Source organism: Enoplosus armatus, chromosome 4 (genome assembly GCF_043641665.1).
Source record: "Enoplosus armatus isolate fEnoArm2 chromosome 4, fEnoArm2.hap1, whole genome shotgun sequence".
Classification (NCBI taxonomy): domain Eukaryota; kingdom Metazoa; phylum Chordata; class Actinopteri; order Centrarchiformes; family Enoplosidae; genus Enoplosus; species Enoplosus armatus.
Genome location: NC_092183.1, coordinates 10,649,735 through 10,666,888, shown reverse-complemented (window position 1 = coordinate 10,666,888; position 17,154 = coordinate 10,649,735). Strand labels below are relative to the sequence as shown.

The 17,154-nt window shown below is 45.2% G+C and overlaps 1 protein-coding gene across 1 annotated transcript in view; it reads right to left on the bottom strand.

Annotated features, from left to right (window-relative positions):
- Positions 1-202: 202 nt before the first annotated feature.
- ptch1 (patched 1) overlaps positions 203-17,154 on the bottom strand; it is a 47,261-nt gene continuing 30,309 nt past the window's right edge. Inside the window, exons 15-24 of the mRNA XM_070903776.1 lie at positions 15,877-16,186; positions 13,803-13,945; positions 10,115-10,298; positions 8,035-8,315; positions 5,954-6,091; positions 5,620-5,762; positions 1,910-2,009; positions 1,430-1,783; positions 776-1,310; positions 203-668 (exon numbers count right to left, since the gene is read on the bottom strand). Of these exons, the coding sequence (XP_070759877.1) occupies positions 777-1,310; positions 1,430-1,783; positions 1,910-2,009; positions 5,620-5,762; positions 5,954-6,091; positions 8,035-8,315; positions 10,115-10,298; positions 13,803-13,945; positions 15,877-16,186 (2,187 nt within the window). The 3' untranslated portion in view covers positions 203-668; position 776. The remainder of the gene's footprint in view (positions 669-775; positions 1,311-1,429; positions 1,784-1,909; positions 2,010-5,619; positions 5,763-5,953; positions 6,092-8,034; positions 8,316-10,114; positions 10,299-13,802; positions 13,946-15,876; positions 16,187-17,154) is intronic.

Sequence of the window (17,154 nt, the reverse complement as noted above, 5' to 3'; positions counted from 1 at the left end):
GCTGTTTCACATCACACAGCCCTACACACAACTACCACACACACACGCACACAGACCCACACGCACACATATACGTAGACAGATCACTTCTTTTGTTTAAAGAGACATTTGCATAGAGTTATAAATGTATATTATTTTAAAAAAATATTTTGAGCAGCAACAGTGAATGCTGACAGGTATGTTTGTCTAGATGAAGCTTCCTAATGGCACAGATCCACAGATGAGTGAACAGTAATCAGAGATCTATCTCTCTCTCATACACACACACACGCGTGCACACACACACACACACACACACTCACACACACACACACACACACACACACACACACACACACACACACACACACACACACACACAATATAAAATGGCAGCCCCAGTCTGTTAACATGAGGAGTTGTACAGCTCCTAAAATTATAGCTACTTTTTTTATACATATTTACATATGTATACATCTTTTAAATATAGATAGAAATATCTAGGACAATAGTCGACTGGGTTACAGTAAGAATGAGCACCATGACGGCAACACTGGCGAGTCTCTCGCTGCTTAGGGCCAGGGGCGAGCCGGACTGGGCTATGCTGGGCTGGGCCGCGCCAGGCCGGGTCAGCTGCTTAGTAATACAGAGGAGTCCATCTTTGGCCGTTGTACTTTTGTTCTCCACACCTGGAAACAAAAAGGAGATTGTATCGTCAGTACTTTGTGATGAAAAAGACTCCTCTAGAAGGACAGTTGTATTACATATGGATCTACTGAAGTAGTTGAAAGTACACCTCAGCTTGCCCGTCTGCCACTGTTGCTCTCAGCTGCCTCAAACTCCAAATCTTGGAGCTCCATGGCCTCCACCTCGACTCCTCTGGCCCCTGTGTGGGTGTCCAGTGGCACATGTGGGTCCTGGAAGGCAGGCTCTGGCTCCTCCGGCCCTGATGGGCAGTAACTGTCCGTTGCAGTGTATCCTGGGTAAGAGGAAGCGGGGGGGCTCTGATTGGACAAGGGGGCCGGGTGGACGGCGACAGTGACGGAGGCTGACGCTGTTACCGTAGTGATGGGTTGGCAATACGGGGAGGGGTTTGGGTGGTGGTGCGGGAGGTGGTGATTACGTTGCGAGTTGTGGGAAGAGCGGGCTCTGTGGCCTGCTGAGTGTTCTCTATGGCTGTTTGAGCCATAATGGCCCCCAGCCTCAGTAGCAGTTTCAAAAGCGTCCATGCGTGGGCGGGCTGGGGGCGGGCCCTGCCAGTGCAACTGGCTCTTGGGGTCCCTGCTGCTGTTACGCTGAGTAGCCCCAGGCTGGGGCCCAGAATCACAACCCTGAGAGGAGACAGACTGTACAGCAAGACAATAAGATATTTATTTCTATAATGTGAGTAACAAGAAAATCTGCAATTAGAGAATCATACATGAAACAGAAAAGGGATATATTTTCTTACCGAAGACACAGTATACGACGGAGGGTCAGGCTGTCTGGCTGAGCGCCTATGCCCTGATCCTGCTCTCCTTTCCTCCTCTGTCCTGGCTGCTCTGCCCCTGCTGGTCTGGGGGTGGTACTGCTGCTCTTCTGCTCGAGTTGGTCTTCTGTGTGAGGGCAGGTTGTAGTTCTGCAGCTCCTGGCTGATACCGGACACTGTGGTGTTAGAGCTGTACTCCGAGTCCGACGAGTCTGAAGCTGCACCAGAGGTGGTGGCCGCGGTGGTGTGGTGAGGACGGACTGAGAAGTGGACCACGTGAGGAGGGGCCTCTGGGGACGGGGTGGGTAACCGGCTACGACCATCGACTGGAGACACCTGAGAAGAGAGAAGGTGATAAGGGAAAAGTGAGTTACTCGTCTATCACCGGGTAAAGAAACACTTTTGAATGTCTAGTCAACTTTGATTCCATTTTCCTGAAGTTGTATTTTTTTGGGATCTTACCTCTGGATAGGGCCCAAAATATGACAGCAATACTGGAAGAAGGACCAATCCATTCAGTACTCCAAGAACTGTTAGGATGGCCAACACTGCAAAGAAGTACCTGCAACACACCACAGACACACACAAGTAGTTGAACATGGGGAATAAACCACTTAAAAATAGGGAAAGGTCAAGACTGGAAAAAAAACACAGACTTGTTGTTCAGACCAACGCAGACAGACAAGAGGAGAAACAGAGCAGGCGAAGACACAAAGAAAATACCTGTGCAAACCACAGAGGTTTAGACGAGGGGAGACATGTGCAAGATCAACCATTACACATGCCCGAAATAATACTTACACAAAGACACTCGACCACTCCCCAAACACACACACACACATATATATAAACCCCCCACAGACAGGCAGGCATGCACTGTGGTTTCGAAGAGCAAAACAGAAATGTACCTTGTGTGTTTCTAAGTCCTGCCAAAGAGGGTTAGTCTTAAAGAAGCCGCAGAGAGAAAAGAAAGGGGAAGCATAATTAGCCAGAGCTGGTTAATTCAAAGGCACGGGAGGAAAGAAAAAAAAAAGAAAAAAGGGGGGGGGGGGTATTGGGGGCGAGGGTACTCTCTCTTGGGTGTGTGGTGTATAAGCAAACATGGAGAAAACAAAGCAGTGAGGAATGTGAAGAGAGGGGGGTAAGGGGTAAGGGAGGGTAAGAAGGGGGGAGGAGAGGAGAGGCGAGAGAGGGGAACATGGGGGGGGGGGGGGGGGGGGGCACAAGAGGACAGGGGCCTCTCTCTCCTCTCCAGCTCTAAAAAAGAGAGAGGGAGAAGCAAACAAATAAGTGAAGGGTATAGAATTTAAACAATTTGGTCTAGGAAGAAGAGAAGGGGACCCTCAGAGCGCCACCCCTCCCTGGTCTCTCTCCCTCTCTTTTATTTCTTTCTCTCTCCCTTCTTTCCAGCTAAGCCCCTGTGAAATTCCCGGCCACTCCACAATCCCCTCCGTCTAATTAAATCTCCAATGTATCAGGTAAGACCCCCCAATCTCCACTCTAAATCCCTCTCTCGCCAATCCAGCTCCCTTCATTAGGGGAGGCTTTCCTCCTCGCTTGGTTCTCCAGTGAAAGCTCTCAGGTTATCAGGGACACACTGATGAACCATGAACCCCTTCGCCTGATTCTTGACTATGCTGTTTGTGTGTGTTTGTGTGTGTGTGTGTGTGTGTGTGGGGGGGGGATTATGTGTGGGCTAACTGAGGTGTAGATGCGCTGGTATGCTACGCAGCTGGGCCTCAAGCTGAACGCACACTCATAACTAATCTGTGTGTTTATATCAGTACGTGTGTGTGTGCAGGAAGGCAGGGGCATTGCCCAGAGGAACCACAAGTGAGGAGAGCTGGTTCTTGTCTTCCCAGCATGGGTGGCCTCACCTTCACAATACTGGTACACTGTGTCTGACTGTGACACAGGATGGAAACTTACTTAATATGCCTCGTGACAATTTTGGAGTGCTGGTATGGACACACACGTCTACTGCTCCACACTAAAGTAGACAATGTGAGTTTTATTCCAAAATATAATACATTCAGTTTTATAAAAAAAATACCCTGAATGCATCATATATAAAATTGATAAGATCTAATCTGTAGCGTTCTAATGAGCCTTGATATACTGTAACTTGCCTCCACATGCAGTTACATATCACAGGCCCTCATCTGAATCTCTCTCTCTCTCTTTTCTCACTTCAGTTTTACTCTCAGAGGGTAACAGAGAGGCTGAGACAGAGTCAAAAAATCAGAGCAGAGCCAGATCTAGCCTGCAGACAGATGAAGTAACTTCCCACATGCAACCCACAACAAGTTCTTTTTATTCAGTGTTGTTACAGGTACATTAATCTGAGGACATGACTGCATCTGACTGAGTGGTAGTGTTAAGCTGGCAGTACATTGGATACAGACTCCAACGGCAGCGAATACTGGCACTTCTGCCCAAAGTCCATGTTCAATTTTTGCCTTTAGCCCTTGGTAGTAAATGGGCACTGAAAGCAAGTACCTATGATTTGACCTTTGGCTCTCTGGTCTAACCACACACGCACACACACACCATATATACACTATACAGTATTTAAAGCCCACCCAGCCATCTTTCATCCACTTTTATTAGATTATCAAAACTGTTTCTGTAAGTGGAACTGAAATAACCGTGTCATCACCACAGTTAGCATTTCCATACACCAGGAGAGGTAAATGCCACGTCACCTTCGGACACATATATGCACACACATGCACGCGTGCAGCCCACATACCAGGCTCAGTGCCCCGCTGGGCTGTTTAGAGTGAAAACATTCACAGGGCTGATGGGGAAAGTCAGGGAAACATTTCTTTCGGCGCAAGCAGAAAAATACGAGCTGGGCCTGTTGTTATTGCACCGTCTTGGGCCGCTGCTTTGTTTGCTCTGACAACAGCAGAACCTTTAAATGGAGGCCTCCGGTCCGAGCTAGAAACCAGAGCACACCACTGGAGGTGAGGAGAGGAGGTCTATGGGCCTCCCTGTGTTTGTGTGTGTACGTGCGTCTATTTGTATGTGTCTCTCTGAGTGTGTATCTGTGTGTGCTCTCACTGGCAGACAGGCCATCATTGACCCCCATGATTACAAGGTCAGGGAGCAGGTTGGTGTGTGTGTGTGTGTGTGTGTGTACACATGAGGGGGGACTATGCGTGATTGTGTGGGTGCGCATGCACAAGCGCCTGTGCACATGACAGAGTTTGTGTGCTTGCAGATCACATGGACTTCAGTGCTCCCTTTTCTTAAAGGAGCAGGTCAACCAAATTATACAGCTACCTCAGCTACTTTAAATTATTCACTGAGCTCACTGGAAACTTCTCATAATACTCCAGGCTCGAGAATGTACAGAATCATTAATTTTCCTCGCCTGTATGGCGGCTGGTTGCTACCTTTCTGTCCGACACTTACAAGAGCCTGCATACACAACAGGAGCCACAGACGCAGAGCCCCCACAGTGTGTCGGTTTTAATTTCCATTTCTCCTGTCTATCCACAACTGCCTTCTTGCCCCCGACACCGTTACTCCTTCCCATGCTTATAAATGTCTAGCGAGTGCAGTTAAACTAGCTGACGGAGATTACAAAAGCCAGAGGACTTTCCTGCTCTCCCTCACTCTCTTTCACTTTGTTTCCCTCCGCTTCTCCATCTACTCCCTCCTAGCCCTCCTCCACCTCCTTCTTCTCCTGACCTTCAACTCTCCATCTTTCCCCTGGTTTCCTCTAACATGTCAGGCATGAGAGACACTGAGGGGGAGAAGAGGAGGATGGAAGACAAGACACAAGGGGAGAGGAGGGTGGAGAAAGATAAAGGCCTTGTTTATGAAGTTTCAAGCCCCCAGAAATCAAGAAAAAAAAAACAGGTATGTCACTGGTAGCTGGAAAAGGGATGAGGTTAACAGAAAGGGAATAGGAACTGGTGATGTGGGTGGAAGACAAGAAAGAGATTGAGAGAGGGAACGGAGGGAGAAAGCAAAGATCCTTCATGCATGATTGGTGTCTCAGGTAGATTCCTGTGTGACATACAGGTTGAGGCATGGTCTCAACGGTCTACTGACGCCACATAGACACCATACAGTAACCTTTGAATGTGCAGTCCAGTGTACTTATATATTCGGTTAAATGAATGTGGTATTTTCTTATAAGGTTTGATTTTTGTACTCACCTGACGATAAAGTCGAACTCAGAGCCAGCGAGCATTAGGACACCTAATAAGGTGGAAAAGGCTCCATCGAGCACCGGAGCAAACATGTGCTCCAATGCCAGCACTGCCCGCTTGTGACGATCCCCTATGGCTGTCAGGAACGCCTACAACACACACAAACAAAAACATAACTTATGTCTTCCTCTCGAGGGGATCACTGATTCCAAAACCATTCAAGAAAAAAACTTCAATTTTTAAATTATTATTGACATTAGTAAAGGCTTTAATCATTGAGTTTATTTAACATTTTTATTGTTGAATAATTGTTCAGTTATTGTTTCATGTGTATGCCTACCAGGGCGACATGGACAGTGAACTCCACTCCAATTCCCACAGAGGCGATGAGAATAACCACAGGGACAGCACTCAGCTTGATTCCCATCAGCCCCATGAAGCCGAACAGCTCCACAGTCATGAGAGAAAGCACCAACACCTGAAAGGAAAGGAGGAAAGAATTGGATTAGATTTTTTTCTCAGCACAAAATAAATGGTTTCAAGTGTTTTTTCAGGTCACAAATGTATTTTTATCTTCTGTGTTTGAGTCCAAAAGATAATAATAAAACCCTTGCCAATCAACCTAGTATTATAATGCACATTTCCCAGGTGACAGAGCTGAAAAACATATGTAAGCATAGTGGACCAAATGGCCATAAATGGAAAGAATCTCCTACTTTATTGTTCTATAATAAACTAGTATTCACTGCACGTACTGTGTGAATTTGCAGTTGACCTGGACTTTGAATGTCGAGAGAGACAGACGGGGGCAATAATACATGAGGACGATATGTGTGAGCATCTCCATCTTGTAGATGTGTTAAGTAGTAACCATACATGTGAGTGAAATATGTGTGTGTTGCTGTGTGCGTGTGGAGGCTTCAGTGCAGAGCGGGACAGGAGCTGGGAGTAAATGCCATTATCAGCTGACAGGTGTCAGGTTACATGGGGCCCAAGTCCTTTGAAGAGGGCTGAGGTGGGCAGGGGAGGGAGCTGTGTGTGCGTGCATATACTATGAGCGAGCACGGAGTATGTGCGTGAGTGTCCACGAGGGGGTATTTGTGTGTCTGGCTTTGTTTACACTTTATACTCAAGTGCATCTTGGGTGATGTGGACAGATATATTGAGATATATTGATTTCTTGCAACTAGACTTGACTATTTTAGTCTTTCAAGATCTTAGAAGACTTAATACTTCTTGGTGTCCTGTGACAGAAGTCACAGTTTTCCCACAGATAAAACAAAATGTCAATCGAGAACACGGAGAAGAAGCAAAACCAGATCACAAGTGATCACTCTCTAGACAGCAGTCAATAACACGTGGATTAGAAACATCTGTATAAATCTAAACACAGGACACAAGGTTTAAACCAGGCCTCTGTTTATGTGGTTAAGATGGATTTCAGGGCTAAGAGGCTTTGAAAGGGCTTAAGGTTGAGGGTTTGACGTTGTCGGGCTGGCGGTGGTCTGGTCCCGGACAGAGCAAATGGTTAAACTTGACGCCTCTCCATAACTTGTCTTTTGATCTTGCTAGTAAAGCCTGAAGGATGAACATGAGGTCCCCTCCTCCCCTGTTTAAGGGCTTGGGTGGCCAGGCCACTGCCTGTCGTAAAATACAACCCACCAGAGAGAAAAACCAGAGTGCACTGTGTATGTGTTTCTGTGTGAATTATGTACCTGCGTGTTTACACGTTCATACTGCACGTGTGCAAGTATATACATATCTGCGTGTGCGCTCAAAGTGTGTGTCTGTGCGCTTGCCTGTGTATGTGAATGCATGTTTGTGAGTATCCTTGGAAACTGCTCTTGTGAGGGGAGGGGGAGAGGAGGAGTGTGGCGGATGGAAATAAAATCAAACTTTATATAGGTTTAGAGTGGGAGCGAGTTGCCTGAGCAACTTTGTGTCCTCTCCCCATTTATTTCAGCATTGGTGTCTGGGAGTGTTGGACTAGACTAAACAGACTGGCCCTAACAAAACAGCACAAGATAAACACTGGTGACTGGGGCTACAATAACACACAGCAGCCCCTTCTCCTCTCTGACTCTCTCCTCTCCGAGATGCCTTCTGGACCACACATACAAACCAGGAAATAACGGCAGGGGAGAAGGAGAAAGGTTTTTTTTAATAACTGAAAGTTGGCGTTTCTGCCCCTCTGTGTTAAGGAGTGGACCTGTTTGTAACGTAATCCATTAACCTATCAAATCAGCAAGATATTACGCTTATCAAGAGTAGATAGCGAAGACTGAGTAGGTATTTTTTTCTTTCTCAAAAATCATCTGACATAACATCTGCAGTAGTTCATGGATATATGACTATTTCTCTGGCCTTTATCAAAGACGTATGATGTATAATATTGTCTCTATTGTCTGTTTGTTCACTCACTATAATGCCGGCGGTCCATGGGTTGAGCAGGAAGAGGGCACAGACCAGAAAGGTGCAGGCGAGCACGACACTGATAGACAGCAGGAGCCAGTGGCGCAGACTAACATACTGTTCCCAGAACAGGAAAGGGTAGCCGTTGGGGTAGGAGGGCAGGCCTTGACGGCTGTAGTTGCTGCAGATTGCCCGCACGCTCTCGATGGCCTCCACAAACTGCGGCGTCTCCCGGAGCCCGTTGAGGTAGAAGGGGAACTGTGCGTATTCGATCGGCTCAGCTGCCGGGACTGGATGGAGAGACAAAGAGAGAGGGAAGTCAATTTGGAAGTAAAAAAGGACAGAACTTTATTTAGCTGTAATCACCACATCATTTTTATTAGACCACATGCAGCAATTGAAGGCCTTGGAGGCCACACAGCCTTGCAAGATGATGAAATTTAAATTCCGAGAAACAGATTACTGAGGAGCATTAAGGAAGTAATCAGATAAATCAACAATGGCTATGATGACATCTGCAGATGATATTTGTCTATTCTGATTAATTAGCAGTAGGTTCTGATCATTTAGTGTATCTGCAGAAATCATTTTAGACTCTTCAGCCAAACCACGAATATCAAGGCTTTCCCTCCCTAATCCAACCTTGTTCCAAGAGTAGCTACATCTGTGGGTGAGTGTGTGTGTGTGTGTGTGGAGGGGATGGGCGGAGCAGTGTGAAACAGAGCTCCATTGACTCAAACCCAGCCAGTCTGTGGCCCAGCCTGGCTAATGAGGGCCTATCAGTTCCAGACACAGCAGAGTGTCAGAGCTAACGTTGATTCACGGTAATTACAATGTCAGAATCACCGCCATTACCACACCCTAAACTTAGCACTGCCACATAAAGCATAATATAGATGCATAAACACGCATACCTGCCTGACACTCGGCTATGAAGTCATATTTGGTGCTGACAAAACAGTGTGTCCATTCAGATTTGGGCTTGCAGTGTAATTAACAACACATTGCTGCATGTGGCAGATCAAAAGATTTACTCCACATTTATCTATCCAACTATCTTTTTTCTTATAAAAATACATATCTTTTGTGTGGCGTTGGTGAGAGTGTGTATATTCCACAGTGCCTGCAGGGTCAGACAGGAGCACTTGCTAACATGGTTTGGCCCATTATAATCTCTAAACTATAAATTTCCATTAGGACACCAGTTGGCTTTCAGCCAACACAGATCTGCTCCGGGGGGCTCCTGCACAGCCAAGCGCTTCACGCTGCTTATCCAATCATATTCCCCCCCGTAAAGAACTTCCTGCTTGTTATCCAATTGTGTTTCCCACCCAAACCCAGTTTCTCCTTGTTATCCAATCATTTTCCTCCCCCGTGGAGCACTTCCTGACTTGTACCAAATCACAGACTAGAATCAAACAACAACATGACTGTACTTTTTTATGTGAGTTACAGTCTGTGTGTGTGGTAGGGAAATGAGAGAAGGGTGTGTGTAGTGTTTGGGGTCACTGAGTTTTAATAATGTGTGTGTGTGTGTGTGTGTGTGTGTGTGTGTGTGTGTGTGTGTGTAATTCTAGGGCCCCATGGTAGCCAGGATTATAGCATTCACCACAGGCACCATTAGAAGAACCACATTGAGCAGTGTCTTGGTCCTTAGCCTTGCAACCTGAGCTAACACACACACACACACACACGCACGCACACACACCGCAGTGGTACAGTAAAGTCTACTACCTCACTTAAAGCTAAGAGGCAGACAAGGAGCAATAATTCAAACCACAAGAGGTAAACACTGCTCACATGTAGCAGCCGCCTTATGGAAGTTAAAAAAAAAAGTTGCAGCCGAAACCAATGAGCCCGACAAAAGTTTGGCTTAAAATTTCAGTAAGCAGTTAGTAAATGCAATTTGTTTAACTGTACCGTGTAGAAGGTACTTCAACGTTTCAAATTAGCTTAATTTGTCATAGCAAACAAAATGATTATTGAAATTTCCTTCCTTGCATCGAAGAAAAACTCAATTCCATTACACTATAAGGCGTCTTGTTTTTAATTCTGGCATATTTTGTGAACTTATGGTATGTTGACTTACTGCTGAGGCGTGTCTCGGGCATGGAGTCAGTACGGTCGTGGAGCCACTCAGGAGGGTGTGGGCGAATGTTGGCCTGCGAGGCGGCGTACGCCACAGGATCGTTGCTGACCCAGGCAGTTAGGTAGATGTAGAAAGCCCCGGGGTTGATGATGCCATCTGCATCCACAAGCCTCTGACGAGTCAACTACAAAACCCAGAAAGGAGATGAATTAACGATGGTACCATAATCACTAATGTAGACAATTATGTTCTGTTGAATTCTCTTAGAACACAAACACATTGTCATTCAGATGCATTTTAGAGGGATAAATTAGGTCCTTCACATTTATATTGGGCTAATTTGAAAATGGAATAATTAGCAAATGGAAAAAAGTTCAATCAAGTTAAAAAATGATGTCGACATTGCATAGGAAATCATATTGCGGCCGTTAAGTACACATTGGACATGAAAGGGTATTGTGGAAATAGGACATGTTCAACCAAAACATTCTACAGGTGAGCTGACCACAGAAATGCTTATTTATACACATGCATGAGTGCAAGAGAACGGAGCAGCTTTCAAAATAAGAGTCAAATATTAGTCCCTCTCTCTTTCCAACCAAAGAAAACTCAACAAGTCAAACACTGCTCGCCTTTCTGAAAATTCCCGTACTTCTCATCACAGCTTCCCAGAATTATCATGCCACATTAAAACATGGAAAATGTTGAATCAGCTTCTCCCTTTACATACAGTAGATATTGGCTGGCCAACCTCAGGCCCAACGTCCTGACCACTCTGAATAAATTTCTGAAGGAAGCCTCGCAGCACTTTTCTGTCAAGAAGCAGCTACAGAAGATGAATGTGCTGCAGGCTCTTCTTAACTCAAATGGTGGGAAATGTACCAATATACTGATATTTGTTGTATGGGACAAGCTTTAATCTGGCATTTTGGTTACTGTACTATTGCTTAAAGGCTATACTTTTTTAACATAGTAGTCACTCTTTGTTAGCCTGCAGCTAAACTCCTGACATCCACCCACTATGAATAAGGCCAAACCCATGCTGAGTGTTTCTGTCTGGTTGCAAATTGTTCCCAAGCTCTTTTTCAGTTGGCGTCATTTTCTGTGACGGCTGTGGTCTGTAGGTAGACAAGAATGGCTGTCTCGCCCTCCCATGTGGAAACAGAGGAGTGTAGCCTAGCGTTGCTACCTCCCTGAGAGGTAAAACCATTACTGCACACCGCTCCGCCACTCTCCCTTCTAGGAACCATAAATCCCTCCTTCACAGACGCTGGGAGAGTTTTGGGGGTGAAGCTGGACTCATGGGGTTAGGTGGATGAAGAAAGGAGTAGGGTTTTTTTGTGATGGGGGGGTTTGGGAGAAAAAAATTGCTTGAGTTAGCGTAACAATAAAAAAATTGGCTGGAGTCCCTGAGCGCGTCTGTGTGCACTTAACCTGGTTGTTAACACTGAAGGAAATGCCACCCAGCAAATGGAGTAGAGCTATAAAAATAACACAACATCTGTACAAATGTTGCTCACACTTGCTTCTCCTGACCCCTACGGGTACCCAGAATGCCCGGCGCCACAGACCAACCCAGCCCTCAGAAGAAAAGAGCTCTTGATAGTGTTAGCATGGCCTTCCTTAGCACTTTCAAACTTTCCTCCTCCTCCTCCTCCTCCTCCTCCATGCCCCATGCCCACCTCCTTCTATACTCACTCTCCAAAGCTTTATCTTTCTATTGCCTTATTTTCAAACCACACACACACACACACACAGACAACCAGTTTCCATATGACTCCCAGGCAAGGCCATAAGGAACAAATGGTCGCCCAGCACAGAGAGAAATGTTAGCAACGACAGATCAAAGGCAGAACACCTCTGCACAGATCCATGGAGTGGCATATCAAAATAAAACATCTAGCTTTGCAATTTGCCAGGGTTGGAAAAGATCTGGTCCTCATTTTGAGACACAAAAAACAGCTACTGCTGTACGTGCACGCACAACAGACGAAAGCAGAACACACACTCAAAACATACAAATGCACACACAGAGCTGCCTCAAAGAAACCACGTGTTTCAGCTCCCCTCATTGAAAGAGAACACAGCAGTGGAGCATGGAGGGAGGGAAAGGGAGGGAGGAAGAGACGGAGAGAGACCAAGAGTGGTAGTGCAAGCAGGAGTTACTGAGGGGGGGGGGGGGGGGGGGGGGCGGATTCCAGAGGATCTGGATTGAATTTAACAGCGGGATACGCAACAACTGTATGTCTTCAAGCTGTCACGGGAAACCCAGGCAGCTCTGCTGGCGGCCCCCACGCCTCACGGCAAATACACTTCCCTCACAGGCACAGGAAGTGATGTCAAAGGGCCGCACACCAGGCCTGCCTCGGCTTCCTGCCGGCTAGTGGGAGGGTTGGGAAGAGTAGTATGCTGCTGCAATGGAGCTTGATCGGTAAGAGAAACAGCCAAAAACAAACAGCTAAGAGTAGAGTGGGGAGATGCTTTCATACTGTAGACATGCACAACGTCAACACAGACTCAAATTAGACACAAATTATGAATAAAAATAAACACAAGACAAAGCGGAGCTCAAAGTTAATTATCTTTGAGGAAAGTGATTTCAGTGTTGAAAAAGGACATGGCTTGTTTTGTGTTTGCAGAAATCCTGGCCAAGAATTTTGTTTTTATATCTCTCCAGTCCCTTATCTTCTGTTTTCACTGTTTCCTGCCAAAGAATGCTGCCATGCATCCATGTATGTTTTTTTTAGGAGGTGGTACTAAACTAAAAACAGCGTGCAATGCCCTGTTGAAGCTGAGCATGTTTTTCCTCAGCTGCACCAATACAATCCTTCCCCTCATTTCCTCTCTTACTCGTTCTCATTATCAGCTGGTTGGCATCTTTCTGCTGACATAGAAGAGACTTGATTTGATCTCCCACTAAGTTCCTTTCTGGACCTCCCTCTGAGACATTAGCTGCTCAATAGCTTGACTTGTGTCTTTGTTGGATGTCAAACACCCCTCCTGTTCCACACTGGAGACAGGGCTCACTTCAATAGCTGAACTGGAGCTTTTCAGATGATTAAGATAACTACTTCTGTTGTATGCTTTTATTTTCCTTCTTTAGACTTCATCTGAGGTGCAATGTCAACAGCTCCACCAATCTCTGTGCAGGTAGAACCTTTTGGAAACACAATGTCATGGACCTCTAGTGGCTCTGCCAGCACTAGTGAGACATCCCACTGTGCCCTGCATGCAAGTGCATCACACACACACACACACACACACACACACACACACACACACGGAACTACCAAGTGGGACAAATGGTTTAAATGAAGAGTTAATAGGTTTTTCAGAGGCAGGCTGCAGCCCCAGTGAGAGCTTTAAATTCCTGGGCTCGGTAAAGTCATCACAGAGAGAAGATGAAGACAGACACAGAGGGAAAGAGAAAAAGACGGATAGAGAGAGACAGTTTGTAAGCCGGGTGTGGCTCTTCCGGCCCCAGTCACACATAACAAAACACAGAGATAAACATGCACATACAACAGGACAAAACAGCTTTGACACTGGTGTCAGTATCTCTCAAGTCTATCCTCAGACTGCAGTCCATGCATTCAAATACAGCCGACATACATTTCCTCACATCTTAACTTTGAATCCCTTTTAATGGCAAGGAATGGCTGATGTGTGCTAAAAATCCTGAACATACCAGGTTGAAGTTGATGGGCTTGTCCCTGCGTCCTGTCTGCACTAAAAGCTTATATGCCAGGACGCCATCATCAGAGCCATTCCTGTAGTTGTTGAGGGTGATGCGGCCGGCCTCCCAGTCCTTGTCAAACGCCTGCTGGAGACCTGCAGGAAACCACAACAAGACAGATTGGTTAGATGTGGATGTTTGAAAAGGTTACATGCCCTGTTATCTTCATTCTTCCTCTGCAGCACACTTATAAAAGCCCAGTTCACAAGAAAACACAACACATAACAATCCAGCACAGAACACGACAACATAACACAACACTGCAACCTAACCCTAACCCTATAATAAGCCTGATTGATTTAATATGATAACTCCGTTCCATTCTCAACCACCAAACAAGACTTCAAAAGCTTGAAATCTGCTGCTTTTGATTCAAAGCAATCATTAGGGAGTATATCAGTAACATGTGTCTCCTTTTCTATACTACTCTCTAATCCATATGTGTATCACTCCCCTCCCCTCGGCTCTCCCCCAAGGCCCATGCTGTGGTCCGTCTGTGGGAGATGTTGTTTTGGGTCTCGTTCCTTGGCCTGTCTGGCTCCAATTTGTCCCACCATTGCAGAGAGCAATATCAGACACACTTCTCTCTCTCTCACCCACACACTCTCTGTGTGGTTCCCAGTCGGCTCTCACACAGACTCACACAATGTGTTTTATCGTTGGGGGCAAGTCAGTGAGTGCGCTTCCTCATTGAAAATGAACCCATTCTTGGATCGGGTTGACATGTGGAAGATAATATTCTTGTTCAGTGGCACGTTACAATTCTTAGGAGCTGTCAGTTCTAGGTATACAACCAGCAAACCAATGCCAAAGTGAATCCTGCTATCATAGAAAATTAATTTAAGGTCCCACAAACTTGAAGGTGTGGTGTAGTGCTTGTTATATGCTATGTTATAAGATTTTCGAGTAATACATTTTAATAAAAAATTACAAAAACTAGCACGAGGAGTACTAGTATGAGTTGGATGAGTAAATTTGAGTGTCAGTTTTCACCTCCAACATCATCTGCAACTTTCTCTACTGCTAGGCGCGCTCCAATACGTTGTTTTCAGTCACATGATGACACTCAAAATTCATAATGAGGCAGGAAGTGAAAGGTAGAATGGATGGGAAAAAAGAAGCCCATACTGTGCCAGTTATTGTTTACTCATTGTGTCGTTACAATCAACATGTGTGTGAAATCTGGAATTGCCCAATTCATTCTTAAATTGTGGCTAAAATCCTACTTTGGAGGTCACAATGGCCTTTGACCTTTGAGTCAAAAGTGTCACCTATTCAGTGTTCCGAACAACTGTGAAATACAGTCACAATCTCCCCATCTGTTCCTGTGTTATGGTGTTAAAAAATGTCATCACTTCATCGTTGTATCACATTTAACATCTGTGTGATATTTTGTCATAACTACCGCATCAATTCTTGAGTTGTGGCCAAAAACGTGTTTGTCAGTGACCTGAGTCAAAAGTGTCATGACTCAACCATGACCTTGACCTTTGACCTTTGACAACCAAATTATCAGTTCATCCTTGAGTCCAAGTGGACGTCTATGCCAAATTTGAAGAAATTCCCTCGAGGCGTTCCTGAGATATCGTGTTCAAGAGAATCGGACGAACAGACAATCTGAAAACATAAAAATATGACCTCCGACTTTGTCCTCCTCCATCAAACCCACTTATGGAAGACACTAGTGATTTTAATCAGGCTACTGTCAGTGTACATTTTGCAATCCCACCTACTTCTGAACTCCTGCCCAACATCTTGTTTCCTGCAGATTCATGTCAAAACACCGAAGAAAATTATGATCTCAAAACTGTTTCATGAGAAAGCAAATTATTCCCATGCCTAAACTATCTCGAGTATGTTAAATGAGGTATTAATAACAAAATCAACTGTGACATCAGTATCAGGGTAAAATGTAAGTGACCTAATGCTCTAAATCATATTTCTACATCTGACCCACTTTATTGTCAAAGAGAGTTTTCTACTTAGTGGGATGGGGATGGTAATCATATAGCAAGCTTAATTTTACCTTGCAGCCAGTCCCTGAAGTAGTGAAGCCACATGCGGGGCAGCTGTCCGTTGTCCTCCTTCAGCACGTAGCGGACAGTGTGGAACCTCTGGTGGAGCTGGTGCAGCAGAGGCTGTTTCTGAGCGTAATCAGCCCGCTGTGTCACCACATACATGTTGTAGAAGGAGAAGAACTTGAACTGGGCGCCGATGAAGTCGTACTCGCTGGTCTCTCTCGGCACGATGTCCGTCAACTCCAGGCCGTCCCTCACCTGGGTGGTCCCGTATAAACTGACCCCGAGCAGGCAGAGGAACAGCACAATCACAACCACCTGGAAACAGAAGGACGAAGATATAGCTTCATCAATGAATTCACTGCACAGAGTGATGGCAGGACAGCTTCAGCTTGCACTAATTACTACTTAAACCATGTTACATGTACTGAATGAGTGAAGAAATATGGACAAAATGCATAATCTAAAGGGGATTTTAGCAACATACGATGCACAGGAGGAATTGCTCACAAAACTCGCCAGAACAAAGAAAGTCTACATTTAAAATAGCATGAAGCACATTGCTAAAAGATCTCTGACCCAGCAAGGAACACAAGCAGATGATCGTACAGGTTTTAAACGAACTCCAAGGTTAGCCAAACTAATTTGGAAGAAAAAGGTGAAGATTAACAGTAAAATTATTATTCAAATTGTATGTCGTAAACATCCATCAGAGTTTATTACAGACTTCCTGGTTCTACTTTGACCTACTGCGTTACCAACCATCACTAATTTTGAGTGCATCAATTTTTTTACACCTCAAAATAAACATTAGATGAACTGTCTGCTTGTTTACGTTGTAGCAACCTGTCTGGTAGTCCGAACGCTTGTGTTTCTGGCCCCATTATCGTTGAAGCAAAGTTGCCATGACAGCCAAAAATAAAAAAAATAAGTCTAACAATAAAATAATGAAATAAGAATTTTCCTTTAAGTCATTCAATAATTGGGAGTATTGGATTAAGGCATCAGAAGAGTGCATGAAGCAATTTGTTGGAAAAACATTTGACAGTCTGATGAAAAGACCAAGATTTTCTAATAATATCAAGCACAGGCCACTCGATGATTTCAGTCCTGGATGGCTTTGAACAACAGGCCACCCACTAGACTGAGGTCAGACTGTGTGTGTGCGTGTGTGCATGCTTGTATGTGACTCAGATAGGACATGACCACAACCTCCACCCCAGATTTCCTCCTACTATTCGCTCTGGTGACTAAACCTCCCATTCAAATTATCACCATGGTGAGTC